This window comes from Typopeltis vanoorti, chromosome 6, assembly GCF_054136105.1.
Source record: "Typopeltis vanoorti isolate ZY-2024b chromosome 6, IOZ_Tvanoo_1.0, whole genome shotgun sequence".
Lineage (NCBI taxonomy): Eukaryota > Metazoa > Arthropoda > Arachnida > Uropygi > Thelyphonidae > Typopeltis > Typopeltis vanoorti.
Window position 1 is genome coordinate 125516951 of NC_143554.1, and position 14841 is coordinate 125531791.

The window sequence follows — 14841 nt, forward strand, 5'->3', positions numbered from 1 at the left end:
AGAACTTGCAATTGTTAGCATTCAAATGTGCTAGTAAAGCTAATCTCAGGTCACTTAAACAGAATTGGAGAGGAAAGATTAGCAAAACAAGTGTTTTTTGCTAGGTTGGCAGGGAAAAGACGCAGATATTGATGGATTGATATGGTAAAAATGCCTTAAAAGACAGAAATATAATATTGAAATTTTGATAGATAACAGATTAATTTGGAGGAAAAATGTTGATTGGAAGTTGATATTGGTGTAACTTTTCATGCCGTACTATTATAATTATCCTGTCCAGCCCCCCTGAAGTTACATATCAGGAATTTGATGATGATGATGATGATGATATATCACCTGTTTACTTTAAATGCAAATAGTAAAAATAAAATCAGTGCCTTCTTATCTTGCAGTTAATTGTTTAAGTATATGACATCCCAAATAACCACAGAATGTTGTAAGATCTGTAATGTAACCATATAATTCTGTTCTAACCAGAAAGTTTGTTATTCTAAAGGAAATTCACTATAGCTAACTATCCACTTTAATAAACTATAAGAGAAAGAGAAGTTAGAGAAATTATAAGTAAAAGATGATTATAAAGCTTACAATCTTTTTTTTGTTGTTGTTTACTACTTTGTTTTCTTTTGTTCAGATAGCTATATGCCAATGAGTACTGTTGGGTCAATAAATGCTAGAGTATCTCTCCCAGTTGCCACATTGGCACCTCCACTTCCAACTTCAGATCAGATGATTGGAAGACCAGATGGTTATGTTCCTATGGCTCCAGGTGGCTGCACAGGAGATGCAGCAGTTACCACATCAAAAGAAGGTTATTTAGATATGGCACCTTTGTCTTCTTCTTTGTCAAAGCTTAATACCTCAGGTTAGATCTTAAATTGTTTTTGGAAATGTTCTATAATTTTGTGATTAGACATGCTGTTATTGTTAATGACATATTGTTCTATAATTTTGTGATTAGATGTATTGTTAACGGTGTATTGTTCTATAATTTTGTGATTAGCTGTATTGTCAATGGGTGTATTGCTAGACACTATCAGCTGGTGTACAGATACAAAAATCCTAGCTACCAGCTGATCTGAACAGCTAACCAAGTGTATATTTGGAGATGGATGGACATTTTTATTATTATTATTATTGTTCCGGGAAACTCCAAGGAGTCGACAGACTCATCGAGGGAGGCCCTAACATCATGTCTGGAACAACTATTCAACCTTCACACAGTATCTATCATATCTTGCCTTGAACTCATTCATGGTCGTAGCACCCACAACAGACTCTGGAAGCTTATTCCACTCATTCACCACTCTCCACGTAAAAAACCTAGCTCTAACACCCTTGTCAACCATGCTCTTGCCCAGCTTCCATACATGGCCCCTAGTCCTCCGACCACCACCAGTCATATTTTCAAAAATATCTTCTGGATCAATCATATAAAAACCCTTCAGTAATTTGAATGTCTCAATCATATCACCCCTCCTTCGCCTATCGTCCAATTTCTGCAACCCACAAATCCTCATCCTATTCTCATAAGGTTCATTCCACAGACCTGCTATCATCTTGGTCACTCGTTTCTGGACCCTCTCCACTTCCTCCCCATCACGAAGAAACCCTGGTGCCCATAACTGGGCACAGAAGTCCAGATGGGGTCTTATCAAGGCTCGATACAACAACTTGTTTGTGTCTGCATGTTAAAGTATTTTTCATAAGCCAAGTGATTTGGTGAACTGTTTTAGTCACTTTCGCAATGTGCCCCCTAAACTTCAACTCCCTATCCACCAGCACTCCCAAATCCCTGGCCTCATCAATCTCCTGGAGTACGGTTCCACCAATGCGATATACTGCTGCTATTCTTTTCACCCCAAAGTGCATAACCTTACACTTTGCCACATTAAACTGACATCCATTTTTCCTAGCCCAGTTCTCCAAACTATCCAAATCATCCTGTAAAATTTTGACATCCTGTGCACTCACAATTGCTCTACCCAACTTTGCATCATCAGCAAACAAGTGAACACTTCCTCTCAAATCCTTTCCAATATCATTGATGAACAAATTGAAAAGCAGTGGTCCAAGAACAGAGCCCTGCGGCACTCCACTAGTCACAAGACGTCTTTTTGACTCCACTCCTGAATAAACCACTCTCTGGTATCTCTCCTTCGACCACCCTCCTATCCATCTTACCAACCCTATATCTATCCCCATCTGCTCCAGTTTACTGATTAGGGTTCCATGTGGTATCCTGTCAAAGGCCTTGGCTAGGTCCAGTAGTATCACTGTAAACCCATTACCCCTATCCAGTTCAGCCGTCACTGTGTTATAAAACATGAGCAAGTTACTGAGGCATGATCTACCCTTCACAAAACCATGTTGTCCCCCATACAATATCCCATTTTCATCTATCCAATCCTGTATTCTTTTCTTGACTAATTTCTCTAAGACCTTGACAATGATTCCTGATATGCTAATCGGTCGGTAATTTACAACAGCAGTCTTGGAACCACCTTTATGCAGTGGAACTATTTTCCCCTCCTTCCACCCGCTCGGGACTAACCCAGACCCGAGACTCAAATTAAACAAAATGGTCAAGGGTACTGACAATTCTTTAGCTGCTTCTCGTACTACACGAGCTGGTATACCATCTAATCCCACAGATGTAGTGACATTGAGGTTATGCAATAGACTACTCACCTCCACTTCATTCTCCACAATTCTCGTATAATCTACTGGTTTATTCGTTTCTGCAGTGTCACCACCTGGATGATATATTCTTGCAAAGTGCTCACTCAGTAACTCAGCTATCTCAACTGATTCAGTTACCTCGGGCATGCTAATAAGTAATGCTTTTTTTCTTTTTTTCATTATACAAATCTGCATAGCATTGTGAACTGAGCAGCAACCATTTATTAGACTTTCCTTTATGAAGTTTAACACTTTGGCCTTAAAAGTCTCCAATGTTAGCATGGTGGTAAAAAAAAAAAAACTCCCAACTAGAATGCAATCAGGAATACATATCTGTACTTGAAGTAAAAAAACTATCATAATAAACTTGAAATGTGGAAAGACAGCTGGAGCAGATGAAATTTGACCAGAAATGTTCAAATATGGAGGTATAAAAGCTTTACAGTAGCTGCACTACATAATTCAGAAGGCCTGGTCAGAGGGTTGAATTCCAGATGATTGGAGCAGAACTCTCATACTACCCATCTATGAAAAGTGAAACAAAACTGAACAATGAGAATTAGAGATATTTCCCTACTGAGTGTTCCTTGTAAGATGTATGCAATTATACTTGAAAAATGGCTAAGAAAAATTTTGGAACGGAAGCTTGGTGATAATCTGGATTCAGGCCAAATATAGGTTGTTAGGATCAGATTTTCACTTTAAGACAAATAGTTGAAAAAAACTTGGGAATGTAACAAAGATTTGTATTTAAGTTTTATAGATCTGGAAAAGGCATATGACAAGGTGCCAAAGAAAAGCTGTTCAGAACGCTACAGTTATTATGTGGTGTAAATGGGACATTATATGATGCAAAGCTGTAAGTCAGCAGTTAGACTTGAAAGTGGCACAGGAAGATGGTTATACAGTTATGCAGACTGATCTAATCAATGCTTGATACACTTCTGATTCTTTCACTTCCACTTCCTCTCCTTGTGGGCTCCTTTTCATTGTAAAGGGGACCTCCCAATGATAGTACTGGCCCTTTTCATTCTTCCTCTTTTTCTTTGCTTCCTGCATTCTTTGCTCTACTTCTTCTGAGTCTTTTTTTACTATTCGTTCTTGCAGATCACCATCACTGGAATCCAGTGCCATGTTTACCATGTTGCAATCAGTGGACATCCAGAAAGGGAAATCTTGGTAGTCTTGCACTACTTTGGCCATCTGTTTTGGCAAGACAGGTGGTCCTGGATGGTTTGGCCAGGATTGTTTGACTAGGGAGGCTTGCTGGCATGGGTCAACAGTGTTGGAGTGACCCTCTCATCCCATGGTACTGGTATAGGGTAGCCCTGTCATTCCTCTCCCAAGTGTAGTCATTGCTTACTGGTGAGTGGGCGACCATGTGTGGCTCCATTGTGGGTGAGTGGGAAGCTCTGCCGCTAAATCAAAAACCACTTGAACATGAATTCTTCATTCTCAAATGTTTCAGGAGCCCTAATAAAATCCCAACCAAGTACCGATATGTAGATACAACATTTAGTAACAGAAGTAAGAAACAAAAGGTATATAATACTGGTCAGTGTGTTTGGTGATCCATGCAACAGATGAAAATCCAATAGGAAAAATGTTGCCTTCTTTATTTTAAAGTGTTTAGAAGAACTGGCAGGATCTCCCAAAGCTGCTAAGAAATTACGTTCTGGTGGAAACATCGTCAGCAACATTGAGAGCAACATCAATGGGTAGAATACCAGTCACAGTAATACCTCATGAAACACTTAATTCTTGTAGAGGAGTGATATCAGAATGGGATCTCCTTGATGTTCCTGATGAGGAGATATGTTTAGAGCTTAAATATCAGGGAGTGACAGATGTGAGGCTCATCCTGATATACAGGGTGTCCCAAAATTCATGCAAGAAGTAATTTTGATAGAAAACACAGGTTTTAATTAAAAATTGTAATTTCTTATTGATTCATAAAGTATACAGTATAGGGTTATGCATGGAATAGCATATCGGGTCAATGGCCTCCACGGCTTTGCTGGCACATACGCACTCTTTTGTCGAAATTTTCCATAACCGTTTTGCATAAATGTGGCTGAATTTCGTTGATACAGCTCTCAATTTCCTCCTTCAAGGCGTGGGTGGTCGTGGTCTTGTTGGCATAAACCTTAGACTTCAAAAAACCCCAAAGAAAAAAGTCCAACGGCGTTAAGTCACATGATCTGGGCGGCCAATTCTGATCACCAAAACAGGAAATTACACGACCAGGAAATGACTCATGCAGTAATTGAATTGTTTCTCGGGCTGTATGGCATGTGGCACCGTCTTGTTGAAACCACATGTCGTCCACATCCATATCTTGCAATTTAGGCACAAAAAACTGGAAAACTGGATTGTCGCGATAGCGAGCACCATTAACTGTTATTGCCTTACCAGCCGCATTTTCGAAGAAGAATGGACCAATGATGCCACCAGCCCAAAATCCGCACCAAACAGTGACACGTTGTGGATGCATTTGTTTCTCAACAATCACTCATGGATTTTCTGAACCCCAAATGCGACAATTTTGTCGATTAACGAAGCCATCAAGATGAAAATGAGCCTCATTGCTGAAGATGATTTTGTTCGAAAAATAAGCATCCACTTGTTGTTCCATAATCCATTCAACGAACTCTCTTTGCTGTGTGTGGTCAATAGGCTTCAGTTCTTGAGTCAATTGACCTTTGTAAGCATAAAGATGCAAATCGTTCGTGAGAATACACTGTAGAGAGCTTCTCGAAATGCCCAATTCAAGACCACGGTGACAAATTGATGTTCCTGGACTCTCAGCAACACTCTCACGAACTGCTTCGATGTTTTCTGTTGAACGACTTATTGAAGGACGGCCAGAGTGTATAAGATCACTAATTGATCCAGTTTCCTTGAATTTTTTAATTAATCTTTTCACAGTTGATGAAGTTAAATCACTATTCCGACCATATTTTTTACGAAAATTGCGAACTGTAGCTGCCAAACGTTCATTATTTTTAAAATATTGCTCAACAATGAAAATGCGTTGTTCTTTCGTATAGCGCTCCATTTTTAATAACCCTGAACTGTCAGCTGTCACGCTGTCTTTTTTTTTTTTCGTTGGTAACACTTTACCACACAAATGCCGCTAAATTTAAATCTTGCGTGAATTTTGTGACACCCTGTATATATACAGGGTGTTCGGGATAAATTTGACATATTTATAATTAATTATATTTTTCCGTAAGTTACATGTATTAACACACACTTCTCTTCATTTAAAAGTTTGGACCCTTCTTCATTCATATACAAGATGTCAGAAAGGATGGATAGCTGGAACCCACCTGAATCATGGAAGAGAATAACTTGTATCATGATGATTCGTGCCCGCCATCAAAATAAGGATATTACGACTGCTGCCCAATGCTCCCTGAATACAGTAAAAACAATCAGGCATGAACTAGAGACTTGCAATGGTGACTACGAGGATGTAGCAAGAAGAAAGATCCCTAGCAGACGATCTGATTGCGTTCGTACAGCAGAATTCCTCGCAAATCTGCAGGAACAGGTGTTGAAGAACCCTGGCATTGGAATTCGGGCTTTGTTCGTGGAGTTGCTAACTGTAGTCAAGCCCTGGATAACAAGGGTAGCCAATGGTAGGCCGTATGTATGGCAGCAGGATTCGGCCCCTTGCCACACCTCTGGGAAAAGTCAAAAATGGTTGTCTGAAAATTTCTACGACTTCACCAGTCCAAATGTTTGGCCTCCAAACTCCCCAGACCTTAACCCCATGGATTATTTTGTATGGGGCGCAGTTGAAAAAGACACCAATCGCACTTCCAGTAATACAAAAGCCCAGTTAATGGATAAAATTAAAACAGTTTTTGCGGCCCTTCCCAGGGAGACTGTAGCATCAGCTTGTTCGAGGTTCCGAAGCAGAATTGAAGCTGTGATCGATGCTAATGGTGGTTATTTTGAGTAAATCTTGTTGATAGTATTGTAATTAACTCTGCCTGTAATGTTTTTTTGTCAATTCATTAAATTTAATAGATACAAAGAAGATTTTCTTTTTCCTTACGAAACTGTCAAATTTATCCCGAACACCCTGTATAGGGGTGATGACCTGGTTCCATACACCTTAGCCTCCAACATCCATAAATGTAGGGTATCTCAACTGTCCTGTTAGTGTACATCCCATATCCACTAAAATGCTTTCAATGTCAGAAATATGGACAAACCCAAACTGCCTGCTGTGGTAGTAAAGAGCATGATAACAAATCTTGCTCTGCTAAAAAGATAAATGGTGTGTACTGTCATTGAGATCATTCAGCTTACTCTCGTGGATGTCAGAAGTGAAAACATGAAAAAAAAATTCAGAAAATGAAAACAGAACAAAATATATCGTATCAGGATGAAAAAAAAAAAAGGAAGCTAATAACCGCCACTACACCTGTTTTGAGATTCTGTTATTGAGAAAGTGGCAGTTAATAAAATGTCAACACATCTTAAACACATAACTATTCTACCATATGATCATTTCACCCTACCTGAACTTTATGATCGTGTGTGCTTCTCTGTTGAGTGCATCAATTGCATGACCTGCAGTCCCACTCCAGAAACAACTCTAAAAATGGTTCCATTTGATGAGGACCCACGTGTCAAAAAAATTATGACAAAGATATCACTTAAAGATAAACCACCAGACATCCCCACAGAAAAAAAATGGATACTTTGGTATGTATCCACTGAAAGTAAATTAAACTAACCAACTGATCCTGACACATCAGATGTATTGAATATTTTCCTGAGGAAGAGGTGGACCATACTTCCCAAAAACAATTGATGAATATAAACCAGACAAGTCTATAAAGCCAAAACAATAGTAACATTTTTACAATGGAACTGTTGTGGGTTTCGCCAAAATATCGATGATTATAGTACACTCACAGATTCGAGACCCTTCGACGCTTCTGCGCATGTCAACAGGAGGAGAATCCATTCCGATAATAGGAGTAATCAGTCCGTATTGTGGGATGAGTTGTTTATTATTACACGTCGGAAAATTAGCTTCTCTTTTATGATCATTGTAGTTAACTATGTTGCTTGTATAACAGTTGGAAAATTTTACCTATAAAGCACGTTATTTCGCGTGTTGGCGACCAATTTGTACGTCCTTCATGAATTGACTATTCTTGGCAGCATGAATTGACTATTCTTGGCAAGATGCCAAGCAGAGATCTACATACTGTGGGCGAACTATATCAAGATTTTGCTGCAGAAACACAAACCTTTCTGTCTACACGAAACATACTTAATATCCAATGAGGATCCTATCTTAAGGAATTTCACTGGAAGTGATCCTGCTCATGGAGGACTACCTATCCTACTGGGTACTAGTAATTTGGCCATCTGTGGAACTTCTTATTAATTATAGTGTGTTCAGTTTATTTACCATTCAGTGTGCTGAGTTAAATGAAATCTATCTTGCTCCTTATCTTGCAACCGCCTGAACCCATACTTCTAATGGGTGACTTTAATGTCACTCTGCTGGGTAGTTCAAACACAAATAGATTATGTCGTATCATTGAACAAATCCTTGACAATAATGACCTCTCCCTTTTGAATAATAGACTCAATACTTTCTTCCATATGCCTATCCGCTCATATTCTGGAAATCAATCTTACAATCTGCTCCCCTTCCATTCTTCCAAGGCTCATGTGAGATTCTGAAGAGAACATATATGGATGCGATCACTTTCCTGTTCTTTATGCAACATCTTCACAAGAACCACATTCTCCTACACAGATTCCCATATGAAAAATGGACCAGGCTGACTGGAACACTTTTTTCCCATCTCGTAAAATTTAATACTGATACAGTCAGTCAAAGAAGCAGTAAAGTATGTAACAGACTGCATTGTCCAGGCAGCAACAGCCTCCATTCTAAAAACACCATCTTGATTTCCACTCTATCCAAACCCTGGTGTAACTCAGAATGCCAGGTAGTCACAAAAAAAGATCAAGACAGTGCTTGGGGTATATTGATAAATACTCCACCACATCAAATTTCACATCTTTTAAGCATGCTCAGGCCAAAGCATGTTATTATTATTATTATTATTATTACCCCAAGACCTCACGGAGTCAAAGACTCATCTGCGAGGTCCTTTTATCACACATACATCTCATCATACTTGTCTTAAACACACTCAAACTCCTTGCAGACACCACACTCTCAGGCAAGGCATTCCAATCATTCGCAACTCTGCACAAAAAAAACCTGCCTCTCACTCCCCCTGTTCACACCCTCTTTATACAGTTTCCAGGGATGACCTCTGCTTTTCCCCTGATCTCCCACTATTCTCTGTAGAACTTCTCCACCATTGATTTTATAACAACCCCTTACCAACGTTTAGGTCTCTATCATACTCCCCTCTTCCTCCTGTCCACCAGAATGCAAATTACATCTTCTCAATCTCTCCTCATACTCGACATTCCAGAGGTCAGAAACTACCTTAGTCAGTCGCCTTTGGACCCTTTCCAACATCTCTTCATCCTTCTGAAAACCGGGTGACCAAATCTGGGCACAATAGTCCATGTGTGGCCTAATCAAAGCCTTATACAACGGAACAAGAATCTCCCTACTTCTACACATCAGTGTCCTCCGCATCATTCCCAGAAGCCTCTGTGTTGTCTTCACAATTTTGGCGATGTGTCCCCTAAATTTTAGATCCTTATCCACTATCACCCCCAGATCTCTTATTTCCTCTACCACCAACAATATATTCTCACCAAGCATAAATTCTGCATCCCATCTTTGTTTTCCAAATTTTAAAACCTTACATTTTGCAATATTGAACTCACATCCCCATTTCCGTGCCCAATCACTCAATTTATTCAAGTCTTCTTGCAAGGCCACAACATCCTCACTACTCTTTATGGTTCATCCCAACTTTGCATCATCTGCAAACAACTGAATATCTCCATCCAAATCTTCGCCAATATCATTAATATACAAGTTAAATAGTAATGGCCCTAAAACAGACCCCCCCCCCCGAGGCACTCCACTAGTGACTTTCCTTTTCCTGGATATCGCTCCCCCCCATACACAACTTGTTGATACCTATCAGATAGCCAGTCTCCAATCCAATGCACTAATCTAATATCCAACCCCATCTGCTCTAGTTTGACTGTCAACTTATCATGAGGTACTCTATCAAAAGCTTTTGCGAAATCCAAGTATATTACTGTGTATCCTTCTCTTCTGTCCAAGGAAGTAGTCACTTTATTGTAATAAGTAAGTAGATTACTAAAACATGACCTCCCTTTAGCAAATCCATGATGTGAGACATCATAGTCACAAACATTCTTGGATCCAAATTACCTCATCAGTTAATGAAATGACCACTGCAAAAATTGTATTGGATAAAATCCAGAAAATGATAGGTAGATATAGAACACTGTTTGTCTTTGACCATAATGGATGTGTTATTGCTGATCCCAGAGATATTGTGGAGACACTTTGGGAGAAAATTTTCCCAGAATCTCTGCAACAGCTTCATATCCTCCTGAATATTTAATATTTAGAGAAAAATGATGTTGCATTTTTCTTTCAATATTTTTCTACCAGTGGGCTTTGCCATACAATCAGCCATTTGTTAAGGAGGAACTAAAAAGAGTTCTTTTACTGTCTCACTCTAGTGTAATTGGGCTGATTACATCCATTAACATCTACCATCAGCTTCTATGGATCTCCTTCTCTTAATATACAACAGAATACTTGCAGAGGAAGCATTTCCAGATTCTTAGCATAAGTTAGTTTGTAATGCAGTTCCAAAACCAGGAAAGGATTCAACACAAAGAAATGGTTAATGCCAGACTTCTCTGGTATTTTCAAAGTAACAATCTTTTCTCCAATACACAATGTGGTTTTCGTAGACATTGTTCAATCTTAGACCATTTAATCCATTTAGAAATGTGTAAAAGAAGTGCATTCCCTAAGCAACAACATCTGGTTTCAGGGTTCCCCCCCCCCCTCCAGCAAAATCCGAATACGATTCATACCACCTGTTGTGAAAGAACATGGATAAAAAGTGCAATTTGGCCATCATGTCCATTAGAGGGTGCTATAATCTTTCATGCTGAGGAGAACCCTTAACCAGATTACCTCACATAATAGCTATGTTCAGTTACCTATAGCAACAAACATAGTTGATTGTTGTTTGCTCGGCAACTGGACTCTTAGTTATATTAGACTAAATACTTATAAGTTATATTTATTTTTTCTACTTCTTTTATCGTATAATTATAGTTTTTAATGCCGGTGCAAAATAAGACATCCTTTCATACTTTATTACTTAAATATTGTATCACCTTATAAGACTAATATCATTTAAAATTTTTTTACTAATTATCTTAGTCATCAATGCATTTTATTCTTCCAGAACTTGATTAGAGATAATTATTTTTTCCTTGTTGGCGGAGTGGTTAGCATATCCATTCTCCAGCCAAAAGGCTGCAGGTTTGAGTTCCACCACGGGCATGGATGTTTGTGATTGTCTGTGAGAATACTAGTGGTAGTAGTGTGCAGTATGATGGTAGTTGTGGTTCACTGTAGTTGGTGACAGAGAGTTGTAGAATGGGTACCCTCGATGAGTCTTTGGAATCCTTGGAGGTGCTACGAATAATAATAATAATAATTAATAATTTTAAAAATATACAATCCCCATCTGCTCCAAATTAAGTTTTCTTTATTTTTTTATTCATAATCTTAATTCCAACATAAAAATGTGCACAAATTCACATGGAGAGAAGAGGCTAGGAATAAGAAAAGTCTCATTGACTATGTTATTGTTGATAGTGATGTTTTCTCCCTGGTGCAGGACACCAGAGTGTACAGAGGATTTGAAATTGGAAGTGATCACTATTTAGTCTTGAGCAGGATAAAATTGAATTTCATATTGAAAAGAATAACATGTAAGAAAGTTTTAAAGCGAATAAAAGTTGAGCAGCTCTCAGATGTGAGCTGTAGACTAAAATACACAAAAATTATTGAAGAAAAAATGAAAGAGTTTGAGAACAGGAATCAAACCTTGGAGATTCAGTGGCAAACTCTGAAGAAAACATTGATTGATTCTGCCAGAGAGGCATGTGGTGAGGTTGTCTGTAAGGATAAAAAAATCGGAACTCCCTGGTGGACACAGGAAGTTAAAGAGGCAGTGAAGGAAAAGAAGAAAGCATACCAAAAGTTCCTGTCAAATAAGTCAGCTTGTGCTCTTAGAGAATATAGAGACAAATGCAAGAATGCTAAACACTGTGTAAAACTAGCTAAACAAAGGTCATGGAGGACTTTGGCAAGAATATAGAAAATAAATATCAAGAAGGTGGCAAAATATTCTGGAGGTTGTTAAAGAAGCTTAAGAATGGAGGAAAGAGTACTATAAAAGGAATTAGAGATGGTAAAGGTGACATCAAAATGGGAGAAAAAGATATCCTTGAAGTATGGAGTAATTACTTTGAAAAACTGCTAAATGAAACAAGCAGTGATGACAGCACAGTGGTAAAAAACACTGACCAGGCATGCAGTCAGGAATACATATCCATACTTGAAGTAGAAAAAGCCATCAAAGGCTTGAAATGTGGAAAGGCAGCAGGAGTAGATGATATTTGACCAGAAATGCTGAAGTATGGTGGTATAAGAGTCTTACGGTGGCTGCACTGCATAGTTCAGAAAGCCTGGACAGAGGGACGAATTCCTGATGATTGGAGTGGAGCTCTCATACTACTCATATATAAAAAGGGAAATAAAACTGCATGTGAGAATTACAGAGGTATTTCCCTCCTGAGTGTTCCTGGCAAGATCTATGCAAGTATACTTGAGAAACGGTTGAGAAGAATTGTGGAAGAAAAGCTTGGTGAAGAACAAGCTGGATTCAGGCCAAATAGAGGCTGTCAGGATCAGATCTTCACTTTACGACAAATAGTCGAGAAAGCATGGGAATATAACAAAGATCTGTATTTAAGTTTTGTCGATCTGGAAAAGGCATATGACAAAGTGCCAAGAGAGAAGCTATTCAATACGCTGCAGTTATATGGTGTCAATGGGGCATTATATCAAGCAATACTTAGTCTTTATTTGAGTTGTAAGTCAGCAGTTAGAATTGAAGGAAGTACAGGAAGATGGTTTAATGTTAAATCTGGTGTGAGACAAGGATGTACATTATCCCCTCTGTTATTCATTATCTATATGGATCACATTATGATGGAAAGTGGTATTAAACATGATATCAAAATTGGAGATGTTAATGTCAGCTCTTTGCTTTATGCGGATGGTTATACTTCTAAATAAATCCGCTACAAGTCTGCAAGATTCTCTGACTAAATTGAATAGCTGTTGTAATAGATATGGTATGAAGGTCAGCAATAAAAAGACAAAGGCAATGAAAATAGGCAGAATCATTGAAAATGTCAAGTGTGTTGTGAATTCAGAACCTGTGGAACAAGTAAAACATTTCAGCTATTTAGGCACGATTTTTACTGAAGATGGTAAATTAAATATAGAAATAGACAACAGAATCAGCAAAGCTGGTATGGTGGGAAGTCAACTGAATAAATTCATATGGAATAAGAGAGAAATTAGTCGGAACACTAAATTAGCTGTATACAAGACATGTTCAAACCAGTTTTAACTTATGGATCTGAGAGCTGGGTCAGAAGTAAAACACTTGACCAAAGACTAGAGACCACAGATATGAGAGTCCTGAGAAAGATTATAGGCATGAACAGATGGCATCAATGGCAGTATCATATTAAAAACGAGGATATTAGGAAAGAACTTGACATTGTCAGCATCCAGGAATGCGTTAGCAGAGCTAATCTGAGGTGGTATGGTCACTTAAACAGAATGGGCGAAGAAAGATTAGCAAAACAAGTGTTCTCTGTCAGGTTGGCAGCAAAACGACCCAGAGGAAGACCAAGATATAGGTGGATTGTTACGGTACAAAGTGCTTTAGACGATAGAAATATAAGATCTGATAATGTTGGAGTGTTGACAAGTAACAGACTGATTTGGAGGAAAATTGTAGATAGGAAATTAATAATGATGTAATTTTTTTCATGTAGTACTATCATATCCTGTACACCCCTTGAGGGTACATGGCAGGAATTTGATGATGATGATGATCTTAATTCGAAGATTAGTTCTCAGATTGCGTTAAGATTCACGCTTTTATGATTTTGCTTTATAGAGAACAATAGAAAAATCTTGAATCATGTTACGTAACATATAATCTTTATAACGTAATCCATAGTTCTTTGAAGTTCAAATTTCTTGACTTTACCAAATCACGCATTACAAATTGAAATAAATGGCTGATATGAAACTTTTATGTACATATTTTCTGCTAGTTCATATATTATCTGGCAGTTTTGAAGTAGTGATACTTTGCCTATAGTTTATCATTTGAAACGTGTAGGTGAATGCATCAAAAGTGAAATTTCATTTCCAAATTTTTCATAATAGAGTTAAAATTATATTTCCCATTTGATGGCTAACACCCCCCCCCCAAAAAAAAAAAAAAAAAAAACTCTCTCTCTCTCACACACAATTTGTAATTTTTTCAAAATTATTGGAAAAATTCCAGATAACTTTTAATTTTCCAATACTAAAATTAAATGGTGATTATTATAAATTAGGTAATTTTGTATATTTTTTCATTTATATTATTTCCTGATTATTATAAATCATTAAATTATATGATATTGGGGAAATTAATGTTTAAAAAACACTGTGATCCTACAAAAGCAACATCAGAATAAAATGTTTCAAATTCCTGCATGTAATTGACGCTGTTGCTTGGAACTTTTTAGTGTGTCTACTGGGATGTGTTCTCTCAGTAATCTTTGTTAGCTTACAGCCTATTACTCTAGCAGAAAGGAATATTAGCAAGTATATCTAAGACGGCGAGTGGTTATGCACTCCGCAACCATATGCCTGGGAAAGGAGTGTCCTGCATTCGATTCTCGTCACTGATGTGAGGAGCTTAAGGATCTTTCTCAAACAGGCAAACTGGCCTCGTAAATACACGCTTCTACAGACATAGGATACCTCCAAAAATAAGGAGTAACCAACCTATTCCGTAGGATTTCGGTTCCGAATGCCTACTGTAAAAG

The 14841-nt window shown here is 38.1% G+C and overlaps 1 protein-coding gene across 4 annotated transcripts in view; it reads left to right on the top strand.

The window, feature by feature from the left end:
• LOC150105909 (uncharacterized) overlaps nt 1-14841 on the top strand; it is a 327762-nt gene that overhangs the window by 256113 nt on the left and 56808 nt on the right. For all 4 annotated transcript variants that reach the window (XM_090393671.1, XM_090393672.1, XM_090393670.1 and 1 more), the window contains one exon: nt 635-865. In XM_090393671.1, the coding sequence (XP_090249797.1) occupies nt 635-865 (231 nt within the window). The remainder of the gene's footprint in view (nt 1-634; nt 866-14841) is intronic.